At 43.9% G+C, this 23,138-nt stretch overlaps 1 protein-coding gene across 1 annotated transcript in view; it reads right to left on the reverse strand.

The window, feature by feature from the left end:
- Positions 1–23,138, reverse strand: part of EVC (EvC ciliary complex subunit 1) — a 118,918-nt gene that overhangs the window by 54,056 nt on the left and 41,724 nt on the right. The window contains exons 4-8 of the mRNA XM_044282550.1: positions 22,434–22,666; positions 8,895–8,979; positions 6,250–6,348; positions 3,513–3,650; positions 260–418 (exon numbers count right to left, since the gene is read on the reverse strand). Coding sequence (XP_044138485.1) covers positions 260–418; positions 3,513–3,650; positions 6,250–6,348; positions 8,895–8,979; positions 22,434–22,666 — 714 coding nt within the window. The remainder of the gene's footprint in view (positions 1–259; positions 419–3,512; positions 3,651–6,249; positions 6,349–8,894; positions 8,980–22,433; positions 22,667–23,138) is intronic.

Consider the following 23,138-nt stretch of genomic DNA (forward strand, 5'->3'; position numbering starts at 1 on the left):
CGCTATCGTTTTCAGCTTGTGGAAATACTGTTTCTGCTCAAATTGTAATCTCTACCCACGGTCCAAATTGCCTGAGCTATTCTGTGTTTCCTTCCTTAGAAGCAAGTTCATGGTGCCCCATCCCAATGATTTGCAAGGAGACAACTACAACCCCTATAGCTGAACCACCGATCTAGGTGTTCTATACAACTTCAACATAAAGATCCCAAACACAAACTGAACATACATACAACTTCATAAAGTTAGTCATGCAAACTACCATGGCCAGCTCCTCCTGGGAATCACTCAGGATGCCTTCAACAGCGATCATTTTCAAAATCAAGTTCATCATTATCCTTTCGGCTTCCTCATAAGAACATTTTGCTTTGTCATGAAGTAATTGATGGACGTTCTCAATCTGCTTCCAGAATCCTTCTAACTGTAAGGGAACAATGAAGCGCATAGGACAGCGGGTCAAGACATGAAGGGCAAGGTAGCCAAACATCTGTAAATTTTTGGATTGGGCACTTTTTTCAAGGTTCCATAAAAATAATTGAATGCATTCATAAGGAGCTTGAACAAATTATTTTGATTATTTACGCTTCCCAGTATCTACTGCTAAAGTCTTCATATTCGTACCTGAGCTATAGGGTACCATAACTTAATTTTTATGTTCACATAGCTGTATGAGGGCTTGTTATTTGAGGGACAAGTTATACTTTCTAATGGCATCTTTTACTGTTGCATGTGATTTAGCGTTAAGCTGTAAAAAAATTCCAAATCAGGTGCATTTAGGCGCATTTCTGCCACAGTTTTATAGGTTTTGATTTTACTGCGCTGTCTATGTTGTAAAACTGACCTGTTACCTTCATCCTCTAAGTCAGAACAATTACAGAGATACTACATTTATATAGTTATTCTTGTGTTTAATACTTAAAAAAATAAAAACTTTAAAAATATTTTTTTTTTTTGCATCGCCATATTCTTGCCCACATAAGTTTTTTATTTTTACATCTATGGAGTTGTGTGTTTGCTAGCTGTACATTTATTTATATTTATATTTATCTAATAATACATGGTATATATTTTTTGGGGAGATGTGAAGCGACCAATATATTTTATAAATAAAGAAATAATAATTATATATATATATATATATATATATATATATATACACACACACAGTATATATATATATATATATATACACATACATATACATACACACACACACACACACATAAACACACACAGTCAGGTCCATAAATATTGGGACATCGACACAATTCTAACATTTTTGGCTCTATACACCACCACAATGGATTTGAAATGAAACAAACACGATGTGCTTTAACTGCAGACTGTCAGCTTTAATGTGAGGGTATTTACATCCAAATCAGGTGAACGGTGTAGGAATTACAACAGTTTGCATATGTGCCTCCCACTTGTTAAGGAACCAAAAGTAATGGGACAGAATAATAATCATAAATCAAACTTTCCCTTTTTAAGATTTGGTTGCAAATCCTTTGCAGTCAATTACAGCCTGAATTCTGGAACGCATAGACATCACCAGACTCTGGGTTTCATCCCTGGTGATGCTCTGCCAGGCCTCTACTGTAACTGTCTTCAGTTCCTGCTTGTTCTTGGGGCATTTTCCCTTCAGTTTTGTCTTCAGCAAGTGAAATGCATGCTCAATCGGATTCAGGTCAGGTGAGTGACTTGGCCATTGCATAACATTCCACTTATTTCCCTTAAAAAACTCTCTGGTTGCTTTTGCAGTATGCTTTGGGTCATTGTCCATCTGCACTGGGAAGCGCCATCCAATGAGTTCTGAAGCATTTGGCTGAATATGAGCAGATAATATTGCCCGAAACACTTCAGAATTCATCCTGCTGCTTTTGTCAGCAGTCACATCATCAATAAATACAAGAGAACCCGTTCCATTGGCAGCCATACATGCCCACGCCATGACACTACCACCACCATGTTTCACTGATGAGGTGGTATGCTTAGGATCATGAGCAGTTTCTTCTCCATACTCTTCTCTTCCCATCACTCTGGTACAAGTTGATCTTGGTCTCATCTGTCCATAGGATGTTTTTCCAGAACTGTGAAGGCTTTTTTTGATGTTATTTCGCAAACTCTAATCTGTCCTTCCTGTTTTTGAGGCTCACCAGTGGTTTACATCTTGTGGTGAACCCTCTATATTCACTCTGGTGAAGTCTTCTCTTGATTGTTGACTTTGACACACATACACCTACCTCCTGGAGAGTGTTCTTGATCTGGCCAACTGTTCTGAAGGGCGTTTTCTTCCCCAGGGAAATAATTCTTCGGTCATCCACCACAGTTGTTTTCCGTGGTCTTCCGGGTCTTTTGGTGTTGCTGAGCTCACCGGTGCGTTCCTTCTTTTTAAGAATGTTTCAAACAGTTGTTATGGCCAGGCCTAATGTTTTTGCTATCTCTCTGATTGGTTTGTTTTGTTTTTTCAGCCTAATGATGGCTTGCTTCACTGATAGTGACAGCTCTTTGGATCTCATCTTGAGAGTTGACAGCAACAGATTCCAAATGCAAATAGCACACTTGAAATGAACTCTGGACCTTTTATCTGCTCATTGTAATTGGGATAATGAGGGAACAACACACACCTGGCCATGGAGCAGCTGAGAAGCCAATTGTCCCATTACTTTTGGTCCTGTAACAAGTGGGAGGCACTTATACAAACTGTTGTAATTCCTACACCGTTCACCTGATTTGGATGTAAATACCCTCAAATTAAAGCTGACAGTCTGAAGTTAAAGCACATCTTGTTAATTTCATTTCAAATCCTTTGTGGTGGTGTATAGAGCCAAAAATTTTAGAATTGTGTTGATGTCCCAATATTTTTGGACCCGACTGTATAAATATATATTTTTTTTACTCTTTTTAAAAGTTCCCCTTTTGTTATAGACTCCAATACATTAGTATTGAAGTCTATGAGAATTTCACTATGTTGCTAAAGAGCCCTCCACAGGAACATAGCTGTGGCAGCCTCCGATCATACACTGGGACCAGGGTTGCCGCAGGAAATGAACGGCTTCCCCGATGGCCCTTAGGAGGAGCCTTTGAGTTTCATTAGTTGTCAGATGCCATGTCACGTTTGACCACGGCATCTGAGGGCTTAAATATCTGCGATTAGCCTTATTGACGATTACATATTTCAGCCCCGGGTGTCTGCTGTAGGCTCCCGGCGGCTATGGCGCCCACTGTGGCTGCAAGCAGGCGCCCTCTTAAAAGATCCAGACAGGGCTGTACATCTATGGTGCTGGTCTGGAAGGGGTTAAGGAGATCAGTACCTCCTTTGCTTGAGCTATAGACGTGTATTACTTATAATCTGTATGGTTCATTATGGATTTCCACTGTGTCTGTAAAAAATGTTGGCTGTCCATGATTTTGTCCAGAAAAAAAATAGAAAATCAGGTTATCCTGATGAAGAGTTCTTAAACAGATCATAAGACGCAGGAAAGTAATATTACGTTTTTTCATTCTGCACATACATTTCGGATGAGGTGGTCAGAATATTCTCTCTCCCTTCTCTCGATGTCTTCCATGGTTTGAGACTCTAAACCCTTCCCATGGTATGACTTGTTTGACATCAACCTGGACTGGTACTTCTGTTCCAGCTCCTCCAGCTCCTGCATTGTAAATACCAAAGGCCTATGGTTATCGCTGTGACATACTGTATTTATGGGGGAGAGCAACTATACAAGTGGTGTAAAGGAAAACCTGGCTTAGTTTCCCCTAGCAACCTATCAGATTCCACCTTTCATTTTTCAGAGCTTCTTTGGAAAATGAAAGGATTAATCTGATTGGTTGCCATGGGCAACTAAGCCAGTTTGCCTTTGAACCACTTTTGTAGTTAATCTCCCCCTGTTTCTGGCCTATAGGAACATATTATTAAACTAATATAGATTTCACTGTACTTTCACACAACTTCATTTCATTTAATAGAGAACGGTGTAACTAGAACCTTTCTAAATCATCGCAGTGGTGAGCAGGTGTAATTACAAGCCATCCCATTCACTTCAATGGGGCGGCTCGTTCCTATACAAGTGAATACTACAGAGCTGTCCTATAGAAGTGAATGGGACGGCTCGTTCCTATACAAGTGAATACTACAGAGCTGTCCTATGGAAGTGAATGGGACGGCTTGGTTGTGATTACACCTGCTTACCGCTGCGGTTGCAACAGCGAGCGAGAAGGCATCGCTCGTACGCTTTCTCTTCATACAGCTAATGGTGGGGGTGCCGGGAGTAGGATCCGATCTGATATTGATGACCTATGTGAGGGATAGGTCATCAATATAAAAAAAAAAAAAGCAGACAACCCCTTTAGGATGGGCATATACATTAGCTGTTGAACACTCATACTGACTGTGCTCTCTTGACTCCCCCCATACACATAATGTACTAGCAGACACCTCTGGTAGCGGTTTATCACATAGGGATCGAAGTTCATCTCCAGCATCATCATCTGACCCTACCTCAATCCCATGTCTTTATACTCACGGGATCTGATGAGACATTTTACCACCACTCATTTTATAACTGACAGCCCACCCCCCCCCCCCCCAGATTACATATTAAAGGGTTATTCTCATCTGGGCATTTATGGCATATTGATAGGATATTCCATACATATATGATAGGTGATATGTATAGGTGGCCCAAGGCATGAATGAGGAGCATACCATCACTGCTATGTATGGCCACTCCTCCATTCATTACTATGGGACTTCTGAAAATAGCAGAGCCAGCACTTAGTGATTTTCTGAAGTTCCATTGCAGTGAATGAAGAAAGCTACGCATAGGCGGCTTTCTCTCCAGTTCCAGCGGGGCACTGTTCTTGAGCTAGGACTCGCACCTATTGGACACTTAAAGCATATCCTACAAAGAAAAAATATGGGGGATTCAGTCCGCACAACCCTATGCAGGTGCAGATTGCTATGGCGAAATACAGATACAAACGCAAAAACACAAATGCAATCGCACTCTGCAACCAGCACTCTGCCCTGTCTTTATGCTGGATGTTATGGGCCACGACCTGTTATGGGCCACGACAGCCACACAAATTCCAGGGAGCGCAGGTACAGCATGCACGCCAGGCACACTCTGCTTTTAACCCCGTCCGGTGCCATTACAGCTTTCATCGGATCCAGGGATGCAAGTACCAACATGCATGCTGAGCCCACTATTTACTTCTCCTGGAGCCAAAGGGCTACTGGTAGGTGCTATATAAGCAGACTCGGTTTTATACTGACTTTAAAACCAGCCTCCAGGGCAGACTAACTGGTCAGGTGTGCATGACTGCATGGAGATCGCCACGCCTCCAATATATATTACAAAGAAAGGCGTGGCGATCTCCAAGCAGTCATGCACACCTGACCAGTTAGTCTGCCCTGGAGGCTGGTTTTAAAGTCAGTATAAAACTGAGTCTGCTTATATAGCACCTACCAGTAGCCATTAGGCTCCAGGAGAAGTATATAGTGGGCTCAGCATGCATGTTGGTACTTGCATCCCTGGATCCGATGAAAGCTGTAATGGCACCAGACGGGGTTAAAAGCAGAGTGGGCTTGGCGTGCATGCTGTACCTACACTCCCTGAACTTTGTGTGGCTGTCATGGCCCATAACAGGTAGGAACTAGTGTTAGGGACCACTCATGAAGGCGACCTTGACGTGGTGAGTGGCTTATTACGCTTTGGCCAAAATGTACACTAATGCCTCATTCAACATCCAGCATAAAGGCAGAGCAGAGTGCTGGTTGCAGAGTGCCATTGCATTTGTGTTAAAGCATATCCTGTCGATATGGCATAGACGCCCGGGTGGGAATGCCCCATTAAAGAGGATATCAAATAGTAGAAATACAATGTCCAGGCCCCTCTTATAGACAATACTTACCCGGTCCCCGGCACCTGCGTCCCTCCGGATCGCTGCACGACCACCGCTGCATCTCCCTGCCGCGCTGATCAAAACATCCAGCGACAGGGGAAGCAGTCAATAGCAGGCCGCGACGGTGACTAGCCTCCTTAGCATTGTGGATGACGCAGGTGGCCAGGGACCGAGTAAGTATTATCTACTGGATAACCCCTTTAAAGGTAATACAGAACTTAGTAAAAAATGCAAACAATTATAGGAAGCCAAAAGGTTAAGTATAGTACTATAACCCCTAGTATCCTTAAATAAACACATTCCACATACTGTAAACAAAAAATAACACCAATGTGACCCCCTTACCGCCTCCTGTGATGAAATAATGTGTGCGTACAGTTCTCGATCAATCTTTTTCTGCAGCAGTAAGTCGCTCAGGTTCATACGGAGAATCTGGACAAACATCTAGAGCACAAGATTATAAAGAGGGGGGGGGGGGAAAAATCAATGTTTAAGTGAATACAGGGCTCAGAGGTGTCCGCACAGCAATTTATTCCCATCTAATGGAGACATACACTGTGAACTATAGTCTGCAGAAAATATTGTATTCCCAATGCCTACATCAAATGAAAGACACAGTCACAATCACATGTCCCGTACAGATCCATTATAAGTTTATAACGTACACTTGTGCTGAGATTAAATCATTGTCCAGGCTTAAAGGAAATGTGTTATCAGAAAATGATCTATTGTTTAAATCACGTTTTAATATCAACATATTTTTAAAGAATTTATGTTATTTTAATTTTCTATGTCACTATCTATACTTGAACAAAAACCATAACTCCTGCAGTTTTCACACTGGCCACTAAGCCTAATAACAGGCGCCACTCTTAGTCTGTACAGATCAATTTACTGTAGTTATCTGCTTATCTATACACAGAGGTGATAGAATTACAGTCAGGATTAGAATGACAGATAAGACAGGATCCACCATTCACAATAGGGGATTGTCAGAGTGCATCTATTCTTTCCTTATACAATGACCGCTGCACAAGTCACAGAGCACGCATAGAAAACTCTCCCATAGAAGTCAATGAGGTCCCCCACTGACCATTGTGTCTATGGACCATGGGGCTGCCATAAAGCAATCTTCTTAATGCTGTTAGGAACAGCTCAGGCAAGATGGCCGCCCCAATCAGAAAATAAAAACAGATTAGAAGAAAAGGATGTGTCTAAGCATGTAGCAGTACAATAGCATTGTCCTCTGTCATTAAAACCTCCACCCTCCAAAGATGAGGTGACTCTGCTAATAATATCCCAGTCTACACAGTAAAGCTTTAAAAGGGGAGTTGTAGAACATGTCACTGCTTTGAACTGGTATACTGGGTTTCCTGTATCCCCATTACCCAATAGACAAGGGACCAAGAGGTGGGACACACAGTAATCGAGCATTAAAGGTAGATCTTCTGACTACACCATACATTTATTATACTTTTCCAGAACATGCTGAGTGGTCATCACTAACTGAAGGTTTTGCCTGAACGGCATATATACCACCATTGATATGCAAAGGTGAGCAGACTGTAAATCACTGTACATGTACAAACAGACATGGTAAAGAGAGGTCCCATCAGGACAACCCCTTCTCTAACCTGGGATCTGCAGCCCAACAGCTGATCACCGTGCATGCTCTGTTGTGGTCCGTTTAGTGACATGCAACATAATGCAGTCTAACATGATGCCCTTTATAAACATTTTTTTTAAAGGAGGCATCTCAGCATTTCTCAGCTTTATTCACTCCACTGTTGAGTTGAAGGTGCACATGCTGTATTTTGACACTCATAAAGGGGTTATGCCAAGACTGATGTAAAAAATGAATACCATACATAATATAGTACATGACAGTACCTTTCTAACAAAGCCAGAACCAGCCCTATACCTCATATGGATCCAGAGATCCAGCCCATTGACTGCTCTGCTAGTTTATTTTCAGGCTGGCAGCTCAGGAGGTGTGTCCTTTCTCAGGGGGTGTGCCCTTCCTGCTGCTGCAGCTCTCTCCCCATCACAGCTCAGTGGTTGTGTTCTTTATCAGGGGCATGTGCTTTCTGCTGTATTTCTCTCCTTGTAACTTTCACAGCTTCTAACAGTAGGTAGGGTTGGTGACAGTTGAAGGATGGAACTGAGTATGTGCACATTACTATACAGATTTACAGTACCCCTGAAGGAGTACTGCAAAGGGTTAATAGTTAATACTATGTTACTGAGTGAAATATTGTGATTTATTGTGGTTTATATGTATTTAATAGCAATGTATAGCCATTCTGTGGTTAAAAAAGCGGCAGGCTGGTTAGGTTGCCAGGGTGATGGACTAGGTCTGTTTTAGTCTAGCCTGAGCAGAATAAAGGAAAAGACATGTGTGTGAAAGCTCCTGCTATCCAGACCCAAGTTCAGAGAACCTCTTTATCTAAGACTTCGTCTGCCAAAGAAGCAACTCTACTACCAGAGTACCCTTGAGAGAAAGAGAGCTGACATCTTAGAAGGTCCAGAACCTTATCCAGGCCACGCTCACAAGTCAGTAAGGTATTTGCTACTTTACGGCATAAGAGACTTTATTGCTGTGGAAAGGATTATTGCCTCTGACACCTCGAGGCGGACTGGCGACCCATATCAAAGACCTGCACTCCTCAGTTTGGAAACTGCAGAAGGAGTTAACAAAAACCTGCTGCTGTTCGGTATAGAAACTGCAAAGTGTCCTTTAATAGAGAGAGAGAGAGAGAGAGAGCAAAGGAGTACTACAACTACTATCATTGTTGCTGCCTATATGCTGCTATTGGGATAGGATTACACTACAGATACACTTTCGAACTGTGCCTTTACTGCCGTATGTACTACTACTCCCATCCCCTAAACATAAGATAGACAGCTGATCGTGTTAAAATTGGCGTGCTGTGTCTATAGACATCTAAGGTGTATGGACAGCTGGGGACTCATTGTTCGGCGGCACTCACCACGTATTGCTCTTCTCGGAGTTCAGTGTTCAGTAGAGGTAAGCTTTGCAAACACAGAGAGTACAGACACAGCTTCACATCACAGCTGAAAGAGAACAGACAATCACCGACCATTAAAAGATAGATCTTCATTTACCCAACAACATGTCACAGTACACACAGTAAAGCTTTATTAGTTTCACATTATTGTATTGTGTTATAGGTCCTTTTTTGCATTTTAGTAATATACTAGCACAATATGATTTAAAGGCGCATTACACCAGTAAAAGGGCTATGTCATCACTTGCTCATAATTCGGGCTGACCTCTGGGACCTCCACCGATTGCTAGAATGAAGCAGGTACTGCAAATCCCACTTACTTGAATTAATTGACACAGCACTTAGTGGCACAGGTCTTCCCTTCTTGTGGTGGTCCTTAAGGAGGTGACCTCACCGTTAGCCAACTGACAACACATTAAAGAAGTTATCCAAGAGTCAGACAGACCTCCCAGAGTGGCCGACTCAAGGTGGAAATCATGCTTACCTGGTCCCTGCCTCTGGGTTCGGTGTCAATGCTCCTGGGACAGCTATCCCACTCCCTGCTGCACCAAGATCAACATCCGTCGACAGGAAGACACGTGACCGCTGCAGCCAATCACAGGCTGCAGTGGTCACCTGCTCTCCTTGCATCACATGACCAGCTGTCATGATGCAAGGGGAACAGGTTACCACTGCGGCCTGTGATTGGCTGCAGAGGTCACACGTTCCCACTGTTGACAGATGTACAGGCATAAAAGTCCTCCATCCAAAGATGGAAGCAATATTTTCATTCAAATGCGATGAAAAAGTATTTTCTCCTAGATGACTTTTGGTTTTGGCTCCTAGAGAACCTGAGCAGTCAGAACGCAGATCAGTACCCATATCTCGCATAAAGAACTACCTGCCCCATCAGCTGGTTGTATTTAGGGGTTGGCCACGATTTTAACACTGATGGACTATCTTCATCCAATCAGCATAGCCACTCCTCTACATGGGCAGCTGTATCACCGCAGTATCGGGCACAAATGTCTGTATGGATAAGCCGCTGTGCCCGCATAACCAATGAAGGGGACATGGAGCTTGTAGCTTCAGCACGACTCCATGTGCTGGTCACTGGAGGCAAATATTTACTAGGACGTGGAGAAGAAAAATCGGCCTTCCAGGAATAGCCGACTTGCCAAAATGATTCCAAAGGTGTGTGAATGGCTTATCTAAGAAGTCAGAGAACATGTGAGAAACTATAAGCTCCTCAGCTTCAGCTGCTTCTGTACAGGATTCAATCGAGTAGATTTACTAATCAAAGCGCACCATAAGGGCTCATGCACACGGCTGTTGCCCGGCCGCGGCTGTATTGCGGCACGCAAACAGAGGGGCCGCAATACACAGGCACCGCCCGTGTTCACTTGAATGGGTCCACAGCCTGGGAGATGCGGAACAGAGGCACGGCTCGGAAGCCCACTGGAGCATACGGTGTGCTTCCGTGGGATTTCTGTCTGTGCCTCCGCACGCGGACTGTCGGATGCGGATCGCGGACCCCATTCAAGTGAATGGGTCCGCAATCCGCATGTGGCGGCCCCACAGTCGATGCATGAGGCCTAAATCTGATGCACATGCCATTCACCACATTTAGGCCTCATGCACACGACCGTTGTTTCATTCCGTGTCCGTTGTTCCGTTTTTCGTCATTTTCTGCGGACCCATTGACTTTCAATGGGACCGTTGAAAACTCGGCTATTGCACCGTTTGTCATCCGCGTCCGTGATCCGTGGTTCCAGTCCGTCAAAAAAATATAACCTGTCCTATTTTTTTCACGGAAAACAGTTCGCGGACCCATTCAAGTCAATGGGTCCATGAAAAAACGCAGAGGCACACAAGATTGTCGACCGTGTCCGTTTTTTGCATGGCAAACTTAACTTAGATTTATTTTTACTTTCCTTCATCTGGTGATCCTCCAAAAATAAAGGAAGACACACGGAAACAAAAACGGATCACGGAACCCGATTTTGCGGAACGGAACACAACAACGGTCGTGTGCATGAGGCCTTAATAATTTTTGCACCTTGGGTAACAAGACTGTGAGACATTGTATAAAATGGGGGGCTCAAATGAGCTCTTTGGGCCTTTTTATATGGATTGCCTATAGGATATGATATCGGCAAGGGTCCAACTCCTGGCAGCCCCGACCTCCTCACAGCTTACCAAGCACAGCACCGTCCAATAGATAGTGGCTGTGCATGGTATTGCAGCTGATGAACGTGATGTCACATGGCCTAGGAAGAGGCCCAAGTGCTCACAGAATGCCGTGGCCTCTTCATACAGACGACCGGCAGGGCTGTCAGGAGTCATTTAGATATTGATCTGAGGATAGGCCATCAATATTAATAATTCGGAGAACCCCTTTAAGATGTCACATAGTGCGCACCCGTTTTCGATAACTGCCCCATGTGAATGTGCCGCCGATCACAGGACACGTGATCAAAACGCTCTTTTTTCTCATTTATGCAGCACACATACACTGCTGCCCATAATTATTCATACCCCAGGCAAATTTTGACTTAAAGTTACTTTTATTCAACCAGCAAGTAATTTTTTTACAGCAATCAGACTCTTCCTATAATTGCAGACCAGCATTTTCCACAGGTATTTTTGCCCATTCATCTTTAGCAATGAGCTCCAAATCTTTCAGCTTGGAGGGTCCTCTTGCCATCAGCCTGCTCTTTAGCTCCTCCAAAGATTCTCAATTGGATTCAAGTCTGGACTCTGGCTGGGCCCCCTCCAAAACGTTAATGTTGTTGTCTGCTAACCATTTCCTCACCACTTTTGCTGTGTGTTTTGGGTCATTGTCATGCTGAGATGTCCACTGGTGCCCAAGGCCAAGTTTCTCTGCAGACTGCCTGATATTGTCGTTGAGAATCCTCATGTGTTGCTCTTTTTTCATGGTGCCGTATACTGTGATTAGGTTCCCTGGTCCATTGGCTGAAAAACACCCCCAAAGCATTAGGTTCCCACCACCATGTTTGACAGTGGGGATGGTGTTCTTTGGGTTGAAGCCTTCTCCTTTTTACACCAAATGAAGGAAACATCATTGTGACCAAACAATTAAAGTCTTCTTCCTTGTCCAGATGAGCTTTTGCAAATGCCAGGCGAGCTTTTGTGTGCCTTATCTGGAGAAGTGGCGTCCTCCTTGGTCTGCATTGTGCAGTGTCCGTTAGATTGTCTGCCTTGAGACATTGCCACCAGCAGAGCACAGATTCCCCAGGTTGGCTTTGGTGGTGATCCTAGGATTCTTTTTCACCTCTCTAACTATCCTCCTGGCCAGCACAGGTGTCACTTTTGGCTTCCGACCACCTCCTCTGAGATTTTCCACAGTGCAGAACATCTTGTATTTTTTGCTCAAATAAATAAAAGCTGAGAAATGTTTTTTCCCCCACAATAATGCCTCTTGTACATCGTCTTATTATCTTTTGGGAGACACCTATGTCATTTCCCGTCCAAAAATTACTTGCTGGTTGAATAAAAGTAACTTTAAGTCAAAATTTGCCAGGGGTATGAATAATTATGGGCAGCACTGTAATTACTTTATGCTGCCAACCTGTGTAAACGGAGTTGTGCTGACAACAAGCAACAAATCTGTATGGGGAGGAACAATTGCAGAAGTGATCATTCATCCTTGTGCAGAGGAGATGACTGCTGCATGTGATTGCAGCTGAACAAGCAGGGAGTGAACAGTTCATTTCTGACCATTGCCCGGGACCTCACTCCTATTATTTGAATTGTGGATTCGTTTGTTAGGCCTTATCCGCACGTCAGTGAATCACGGACAGCACATGTACCCATTGATTTTAAAAGGGTTTTCTAAGACTTTAGGTATGTCATCACTATCTGATCGGTGGGGGTCCAACACCCGGCACCCCGGCCGATCTGCTGTTTGAGAAGGCACCGGCACTCCTGTGAGCAGCACAGCGCCATACATTGCATAGCGGTTGTGCTTGGTATCACGCTCAGTCCCATTCACTTCCATTGGACTGAGCTGCGCCTAAGCCATGTGACCGATGAACGCGGCCTAGGAAAAGCTGGAAGAAGGCCGTGGCACTAATGCTAGCTCCACTACCTTCTCAAACAGCTGATCAGTGGGGGTTTATTAACACATCATTGGTTTTCCACACTGACCATGGGCATCATTTTGGTCCATAGTGCTGTACAAACAAACCCACTGAAGACTATAGGTCCGTGAAAAACCACTGACAACACAAATTACACATCCACCCATTCATATCTATGGGTCTGTAAAATATGCGGACAACACAATGATGTCATCCCTGTGATGTTCGCATCCATTCCACAAATTATAGAACATGTCCCATTCTTGACAAGAAAAGGCAGTTCTATTAAGAAAATGCGGCATGCACACAGCCAGTATATGTTTTTGGCGGACCCAAGGTTTACAGATCACAAAATCCATATGGTCGTGTGCATGAGGCCTAACTCTGTAACATGTGATTTTGCTTGTACATTTATCCTCTGATTTGGTAAGTGCTGCATAATATGTTAGTGCTATAACTGGCTGTTAGTGCCAAGATGTCCATGGCCTCACCCCAAAAAGGGTTTCCAAAACTGAAAGGGATCAAGAGGAAATGAATACCTGTGTGCTGTTTCAGGGGCATGCAACACTGTGGGCAAGATTTTCTTGTTTCCCTCTCCCCTATAATTTTTTAGGCTTACTGTTCCTTTAAGGAGAATATCCATTCAGAGTCAGGTGTTATGTGTTTTTTAGGTGCACTGCATAAAACAGTAACAATCCATAGACTGTCATGTAATTACGTATGCTCCCATTGTCTGACATGCCGCCTATTGTCTTGGTTCAAGAATGGGAAAACAATGCTTTTTGCTTCAAGATTTTTCCATTAACCTTTCCTAAAATATTAAAATATGTGGTTGAAATGAAGCCACCAGACATTTCCACAACTGCAAGCTGCATACAGTCATCCATTATCCCCAAAGAAAGCACTTAATGAAGTCATTTATTCATTATGTGCAATTTATCTTCCCGTAGGAATAAACTATTAATCTTCTGAAATAAGACCACAGCCTTTGTACACCTATTAATACACAAAACCTCAGCGTGCGCCAGGCATCACCATGCATCACTTTGGAGCCCCTACAGAACCACTCTACTTGTATCTGTCTTTATCTGGACCAATGGTAGTGGATCATGGGGTATTTGCATTATTGGTGTGTGGCACCCCTTAAGGACCAGGCCATTTTTTGCAAATCTGACCAGGGTCACCTTATGTGTGACTAACTTTAAAACGCTTTTATTTATCCACGCCATTCTGAGACAGTTTTTTCGTCACATATTGTACTTCATGACAGTGGTAAAATAGAGTAAAAAAATTTCATTTTTATTTATATTAAAAATACCAAATTTACCACAAATTTTGAAAAATTTGCTAATTTCCAAGTTTCAATTTCTCTACTTCTATAATACATAGTAATACCTCCAAAAATAGTTATTACTTTACATTCCCCATATGTCTACTTCATGTTTGGATCATTTTGGGAATGACATTTTATATTTTGGGGATGTTACAAGGCTTAGAAGTTTAGAAGCAAATCTTGAAATTTTTCAGAAATAAATAAAAAAAACACTTTTTAAAAAGGACCAGTTCAGGGCTAAAGTCACTTTGTGAGGCTTACATAATAGAAACCACCCACAAATGACCCCATTCTAGAAACTACACCCCTCAATGTATTCAAAACTGATTTTTACAAACGGTGTTAACCCTTTAGATGGCAAATGGAGATAAAATTTCAGAATTTTGATTTTTGGGCAAATTTTCCATTTTAATCAATTTTTTCCAGTAACGAAGCAAGGGTTAACAGCCAAACAAAACTTAATATTTATTGCCCCGATTCTGTACACTACGTGCAGAATTATTAGGCAAATGAGTATTTTGACCACATCATCCTCTTTATGCATGTTGTCTTACTCCAAGCTGTATAGGCTCGAAAGCCTACTACCAATTAAGCATATTAGGTGATGTGCATCTCTGTAATGAGAAGGGGTGTGGTCTAATGACATCAACACCCTATATCAGGTGTGCATAATTATTAGGCAACTTCCTTTCCTTTGGCAAAATGGGTCAAAAGAAGGACTTGACAGGCTCAGAAAAGTCAAAAATAGTGAGATATCTTGCAGAGGGATGCAGCACTCTTAAAATTGCAAAGCTTCTGAAGCGTGATCATTGAACAATCAAGCGTTTCATTCAAAATAGTCAACAGGGTCGCAAGAAGCGTGTGGAAAAACCAAGGCGCAAAATAACTGCCCATGAACTGAGAAAAGTCAAGCGTGCAGCTGCCAAGATGCCACTTGCCACCAGTTTGGCCATATTTCAGAGCTGCAACATCACTGGAGTGCCCAAAAGCACAAGGTGTGCAATACTCAGAGACATGGCCAAGGTAAGAAAGGCTGAAAGACGACCACCACTGAACAAGACACACAAGCTGAAACGTCAAGACTGGGCCAAGAAATATCTCAAGACTGATTTTTCTAAGGTTTTATGGACTGATGAAATGAGAGTGAGTCTTGATGGCCAGATGGCTGGATTGGTAAAGGGCAGAGAGCTCCAGTCCGACTCAGACGCCAGCAAGGTGGAGGTGGAGTACTGGTTTGGGCTGGTATCATCAAAGATGAGCTTGTGGGGCCTTTTTGGGTTGAGGATGGAGTCAAGCTCAACTCCCAGTCCTACTGCCAGTTTCTGGAAGACACCTTCTTCAAGCAGTGGTACAGGAAGAAGTCTGCAAGGTAAGAAAAACATGATTTTCATGCAGGACAATGCTCCATCACACGCGTCCAAGTACTCCACAACGTGGCTGGCAAGAAAGGGTATAAAAGAAGAAAATCTAATGACATGGCCTCCTTGTTCACCTGATCTGAACCCCATTGAGAACCTGTGGTCCATCATCAAATGTGAGATTTACAAGGAGGGAAAACAGTACACCTCTCTGAACAGTGTCTGGAAGGCTGTGGTTGCTGCTGCACGCAATGTTGATGGTGAACAGATCAAAACACTGACATAATCCATGGATGGCAGGCTTTTGAGTGTCCTTGCAAAGAAAGGTGGCTATATTGGTCACTGATTTGTTTTTATTTTGTTTTTGAATGTCAGAAATGTATATTTGTGAATGTTGAGATGTTATATTGGTTTCACTGGTAAAAATAAATAATTGAAATGGGTATATATTTGTTTTTTGTTAAGTTGCCTAATAATTATGTACAGTAATAGTCACCTGCACACACAGATATCCCCCTAAAATAGCTAAAACTAAAAACAAACTAAAAACTACTTCCAAAAATATTCAGCTTTGATATTAATGAGTTTTTTGGGTTCATTAAGAACATGGTTGTTGTTCAATAATAAAATTAATCCTCAAAAATACAACTTGCCTAATAATTCTGCACTCCCTGTAGTTTGCAGAAACACCCCATATGTGGTTGTAAACTACTGTATGGGCACACGGTAGGGCGTAGAGGGAAAGAAGCGCTGTGTGGTTTTTGGAAGGCAGATTTTGCTGGACTGGTTTATTTACACCATGTTCCATTTGAAGCCCCCCTGATGCACCCCTAGAGTAGAAACTCCATAAAAGTGACCCCATTTTGGAAACTACGGGATAAGGTGGCAGTTTTCTTGGGACTATTTTTAGGGTACATATGATTTTAGGTTGCTCTATTTTACATTTTTGTGAGGCAAGGTTACCAAAAATAGAAATTCTGAAATTTCATCTCCATTTGCCATAAACTGTTGAGGAACACCTAAAGGGTTAATAACGTTTGTAAAATAAGTTTTGAATACCTTAAGGGGTGTAGTTTCTTAGATGGGGTCATTTTTATGGAGTTTCTACTCTAGGGGTGCTTCAGGGGGGCTTCAAATGGGAAATGGTGCCCAAAAAAAAGGCCAACAAAATCTGCCTTTCAGAAACCATATGGCGTTCCTTTCCTTCTGCACCCTGACGTTTGGTCATACAGCAGTTTACGACCACATATGGGGTGTTTCTGTAAACTGCAAAATCAGGGTAATAAATATTAAAGTTTTGTTTGGCTGTTAACCCTTGCTTTGTTACTGTAAAAAAAAACGGATTAAAATGGAAAATTTGCCCAAAAATAGGTTTTGGCACCGTTTTTATTTTATTTTTTTGACCGTGTTCATCTGAGGGGTAAGGTCATGGGGTATTTTTATAGAGCAGATTCTTACGGACGCGGTGATACCTAATATGTCTACTTTTTAAAATTTATTTAGGTTTTACACTATATATAGAGTCAGTTTTTTTTTTGTTTTTAGCCGATTATCTTAGGTAGGGGCTCATTTTTTGCGGGATGAGAGGATGGTTTTATTTGCACTATTTTGGGGGGCATATGACTTTTTGATCGCTTGCCATTACACTTTTTGTGATGTAAGGTGACAAAAAAATACCTTTTTTTTGCACTGTTTTTGTTTTATTTTTTAGACAGTGTTCATCTGAGGGGTTAGGTCATGGGGTATTTTTATAGAGCATATTCTTACGGACACAGCGATACCTAATATGTCTACTTTTTAAATTTATTTTAGTTTTACAAAATAATATTTTTTAAAAAAAAATTATTTTGTTTTAGTGTCTCAAGTCTGAGAACCATAGTTTTTTTTTCTGATTATCAGTGGCTAAATGGAATTAAAATTGGGGAAGGGGATTATAAATTAAGTACTCCATGGGGACCACACCTGGAAAGTGTTGGCCAGGGACGATCCGGGCGCCTCCAGTTCCCGAGGTACTCCGGCCTGCTCTTTCCCGGTCAGAAAAGATCAGGGCCTTGAGGACTGCCTCATAGAACTGGAGGAATTTCCCTGTGTTGCCAGCGCACCGGGACAGCACAAAAGAGTTGTACAAGGCAACCTGCACCAAGTAGACCGCAACTTTTTTGTACCATGCCCGGGTTTTGCGCATGGCGTTATATGGCTTGAGGACTTGATCAGAGAGATCAACTCCTCCCATATACCGATTGTAGTCGAAGATACAATCGGGATTGAGGACCGTTGCCGTGGTACCACACACAGGGACAGGGGTGATGCCGTTACCGTGAATTGTGGACAGTACAAGGACATCCCTCTTGTCCTTATATCTGACCAGCAACAGGTTTCCACTGGTAAGGGCACGGGTCTCACGCCTGGGGATAGGTACCTGGAGGGGGTGGGTAGGGAGGCCGCGTTGATTTTTCCGAACTGTCCCACGAGCGGACGTGGATCTGGCGGCGAGGGACTGGAACAAGGGGATACTAGTATAAAAGTTATCCACGTACAGGTGGTAACCCTTATCTAGCAGTGGGTGCATAAGGTCCCACACAAATTTCCTGCTAACACCCAGAGTGGGGGGACATTCTGGGGGTTCAATACGGGAATCTCGCCCTGAGGTACTCTCACAAAGTTTGTACAGCTTCACGCCATACCTCGCCCGCTTAGAGGGAACATACTGGCCTCCAAAAATTTGGCCCTAAAATGATCAATGACCGGCCTGATTTTGTACAGGCGGTCATAGGCAGGATCACCTTGGGGGGGGGGGGGGGGGGGGGGACGACATGCTGCATTATCTGCATAATGCAGGCATTTCTAAATGGCCTCAAAACGGGAACGTGTCATGGCTGTACTGTAAAGTGGGGTCTGGTAGAGGACATCTCCACTCCAGTAATGCCTGACACTGGGTTTTTTGACTAGGCCCATGTGCAGCATGAGACCCCAAAACGTCCTTACCGGAGTCCAGCCACTGGCCCTAGCCAAAAAGGAGCCCGGGTGTTGAGCAATGAACTGTGGGGCGTACAAGTTTGTTTGCTCCACCATCAGATTCACAAAGTGGTCACTGAAAAAAAGACTAAAATAGTCATATTCACTGAAGCCCACTGTAGGAATCTGGATTCCTGGTTGGCCAACAAAATCAGGAATCACAGGCTCAAAATCCTCTGGGGTACACCATGCAAGTTCACCAGTAGGGGGCTCAGGTGGACTTATCTGGTGGGCCGGAAAACTAGTACGAGCCCCACAGCTGCTCGTACTAGTGTGGGCCACAGGGTCCCTGGCATGGCGGTCCCCTTGCTCCGCCTGGCGGCATCTCCGCCGCCTTGGAGGCTCATCATCATCGCTAGATGATGATGAGGACGCGGATGACAAGAGGAAAGTGGGGTCATCCTTGTCCTCCCTAGGGCTCTTGGAGTCGGAGGCAAGCTGGGCGTATGCCTCCTCGGCCGAGAACATCCGGCGGGCCATAGGGGAGTGTGTGTGTGTGCGCGCGTGTGTGGGTGCGTGCATGAAAAACGTTATTTAGTGTGCGTGTGTGTGGGGGCACGGGTGTTTGCGGACTTTGCCCTAAACCTAACAGAAAAAAAAACTAAATAAAAAAAAGTGAAAACCCAAAAAAAGGCAAAAAAAAATATATATTCAAAATCACTGATCAGCTGTCCAAAGCTGATCAGCGGTGGGTTGGGTGATACGCTAACAGTGGCCGGACGCTAAGAGTGACGGCCACAGTCAGCGTAAGCAAAAATAAAAAACGCTTGCACCCCAAAAAATGTGTGTGTGTGGGGGGGGGGGGGAAGCTGCAGCACCCCTGGGGGGTCTAGGGTCATACAGCTGTGCTGTGGACCCCAGACACCCGATCAGAGTGATGCAACAGTTAAAACTTTTTTTTTTTTTTTACCCTAAACTTTCCCTGAATATCCCTTCCTAACCTAACCTTTCACTAACCTGTCCCTATGTACCTTTTAGTGCCAGATGGCACTGTGGACAGTCAGAAGGGGGGTGCTGGGAAGAGATGGGGGTGCTGGGTCAGGAGATCCAAAGCTGCTCCTCTCTCCACGGGCTCCGGACACAGAAAGGGAGAGGAGGCAGAGCTGGAGGAAGTTTAAACCTCCCGCCCGCCCTGCAGCCAATCAGAAGCGATCAGGATCACAGGATGGTGATTGGTGGTGTATTATCACACCACCGATCACTATCCCGTTCCGGTTTATCGGGTCACCATAGACCTGAATAACCCGGAAACGCAGCAAACCACAGGTATGATCGCCGATACGGGGGGGGGGGGGGGGGTCGGACCCCCTCCCCCCCCAACCTTGTCTGAGGTTGCTTGCTGATTGATTTCAGCAGGCACCCAGTTCCGACTACCGCCCTTAAGTACCGGGACATCATGACGTACCGGTGCGTCATGTGTCCACAACAGGTTAAATGCATGTTTGGGTACCAGGACTCAGTCAGCATCCTGGTGCCTGAAACAGTTAAAGAAAAACAGCCCTTAATGTGGCACCCAGGAAATTGTTCAACTCTTCTAGAAAGTATCCTGTTTTTCCAGGTTGCCACCTTGACATTCTGGGAGAGTTGGTGTAGAGCCCTGAAGCAGGGGTACTGTGTAGTCTGGACATTTGTGGTCATATGCCCGTTTCACCTATGCAAAGTTATAAACATCTTACTTTATTTCAGTTGAAAGGGTTAACGTGCGCTGTTTAATACTGCGTAACTGCATTTCATATGTATCTTGTGATATATATCTTGTTCATTTGCACTGTATTTGCGAGGCTCTGTGAAAAGGGTTAAAGAATACTGAGAGACTTTTGGGACTTTAAATAAGAAGCTGGTAATTTTTCAGCTGCCATAGGGTTTAAAGAAGAGCCAGACTTGTTAACCACCAAAACAAGACAGACCGACCTTTTGAATGTCTGGTTTTAGTTATATTGTTATGTCTGGAAACTTGATTTTTGTCTGGAAAAACTGCTGTGTCATTACCATTGAGTATCACTGAAGCTCTAATGTAAGTCTATGACAAACGGGACTGGTAACTTTGTAATTGTTTGGGCTGAGTTTCTCCACTCCATCTCTCCCATTAGAAGGTTCCAGTCTAGCTAGAAATGGTATGTAAGGAGAGCAGTCAGAGCCCCTAGTGTGCTGCAGTTAGGGAACAGTGCTTGGAAGAGGAGACTCTGCCAGACTACTGAGTGACCAGAAGAAGACACAGACGGGGATACGCTGCCACAGGCCCTGGATCACCAGCCTTTGGCCAGGGTACCAGTCTTGAGAGAGAGAGACAGCTAGATCAGGCCTTTCTTCAGCATCAAATCCTTCTTCTGCCATGGAGGAGACTGGAGAAGCCTGACCTGTATTGTTTTGCACCTGAATTCCTCCAGTAAAGAAGCACACTGGTTTACTGCAGACCCTGACTCTCTGGACTTTTTTCACATTGGGTTGCACCATGCCTTACCATCCCTTCCGGAGAGCAGCAACACGTGGTCACACCTCAAGGTTGTCTGTGGGACCTAGCGTTGGCCACTGCATTGGCAAGTCTGTTTTATATTTAGTCAGTGTTATTCCATGTAAAATGCTTGTCGACAGTGGGTCTTTTTCCTTTCCTCTTCTTTTTCCCCTTCTTTACAGTTAAAGGGGTTTGCCCCATAAAGAGCATTTATCATCTGTTGATGGGGTCACTTGGGATCTGTCAGACAGCCTTGGCAATCCCAAGAATGGGGGTCCCCCGTGGGAATGAAGTGCTAGTGCACATGCCTGACGAGGGGTGGACTGAGAACTTATAGTGGCCCTGGAAAAAATACTATAAGTGGCCACGTTTTGTAGTCGGGTCCAAATTGATGGAAGGCAGGGCCAGCAATATCATATTGTGGCACATTACACCACCCCAACAGAGCCAAATACCACCGTCCATCACAAAATACATCCCCAAAAACTTCCAATGGCCGGCCGTGAGGGATCAGGCGGTCCTCCGGGCATCGGCCCACCGGGAAATCTCCCTGTAAGGTCTATGGCCAATCCGCCCCTGTGCCTGACTACCATTTGATTCGCTCCTATGCGACTGCTGGAGGTAGATCCCAGAGAAAAAAAATGGGATTGCATCGTGATTTGCATGTTTGCTGCGGGTCGCAAGGGTCGCAAAAAAAAATCCAACATGACAGTGAAGAATACCATCCCATTAGATATATAAGGTGCTGCGGTAAGTGGGGTGCCCGGTGGGTATTCCACAAAACTTGCCTTTAGGACCTTGCTATGTATTAAAGGGATTACCTCACCATGATAACCCTTGCCCATATGTCCTCTTACAGACATCACAGAGGAGGGTTCCTCGCTGGGGAGTTCCTACTGTATATGCCGGAATGCTCTTGGCATGACACTTGGCACTTCTATGCATTACATGGAAGGCAATCCATTTAAATGGCCAGCAACACTAGGAAGTGGAGGGTGGAGGACGGAAGCACAGGCATCAATAGTTTTTTTTAAGGGATATTCCCATGAACAACCCCGTTAAGGACATTTTATACCATGTGGGATGTGCATTATATTCATGTCCACAGTTCTGGCATGGGTGTGACCATTGGTTTTCCTGTTGCTTCATGCATTTATGGATTTGTACTGACTGGAGACTTTCTACACCTGTTCAGAGAGGAAATCAATAGATTTTTTTATAATCTACCATGTACATAGAAGAGATTTATAGTTAGGTTACCCATTACACTGTAGGACTTCCGGGAAACTGCTGACACGAGGAAACATTCTCTCGTAGAATCTATCCAGACTGGTATTCGAATGTATGGTCGTAGAAGAACTCCCATCTTCCTTCTCCCCCTGACTCATGGATTCCATACTGCTCTCTGCTGAGTCCTCAAAGATCTGGTTGGGTAACCGGGTCCTCTTATAGTTCTCGTGCAGCGAAGGGTTTGATGCTCCATCCGCAAGAGGCTGGAACCATAAACATGGCGGAAAAAAGAGTTACCACAGTTACTGGACCTTTCCTATATGATTTATATATGGTATTTAAAGGGGTTGTTCCACGGAAAATATTCTACAGTTACCAGCACCTGGATCTGAATATTTTTGCAATTACATATAATTAAAAATGTTGTATAGCTACTGAGATATTCAGTAAAATGTATCTTTATAGTGCCACTTAATTTCTTATTTCTTTGACCTGCTCACCGACATGGCCGCACATGCTCAGTGTCATCTTTCAACTGCCTCCTGAGCTGTGATAGGGAGAGCACGGACACGCCCCCTGAGCTGTGATAGGTAGAACTTCGCTCATCAGTATAAAACTCCCGGAATACCCCTTTAAGGCCTCATGGACACGGCCGTTCTGTGCATCGGGCACTATCCGTGCGGCTGCCGCGACGGATCCATACCCATTCAACTTAAATGGGTCCGTGATCCATCC

Source organism: Bufo gargarizans, chromosome 1 (genome assembly GCF_014858855.1).
Source record: "Bufo gargarizans isolate SCDJY-AF-19 chromosome 1, ASM1485885v1, whole genome shotgun sequence".
NCBI lineage: Eukaryota > Metazoa > Chordata > Amphibia > Anura > Bufonidae > Bufo > Bufo gargarizans.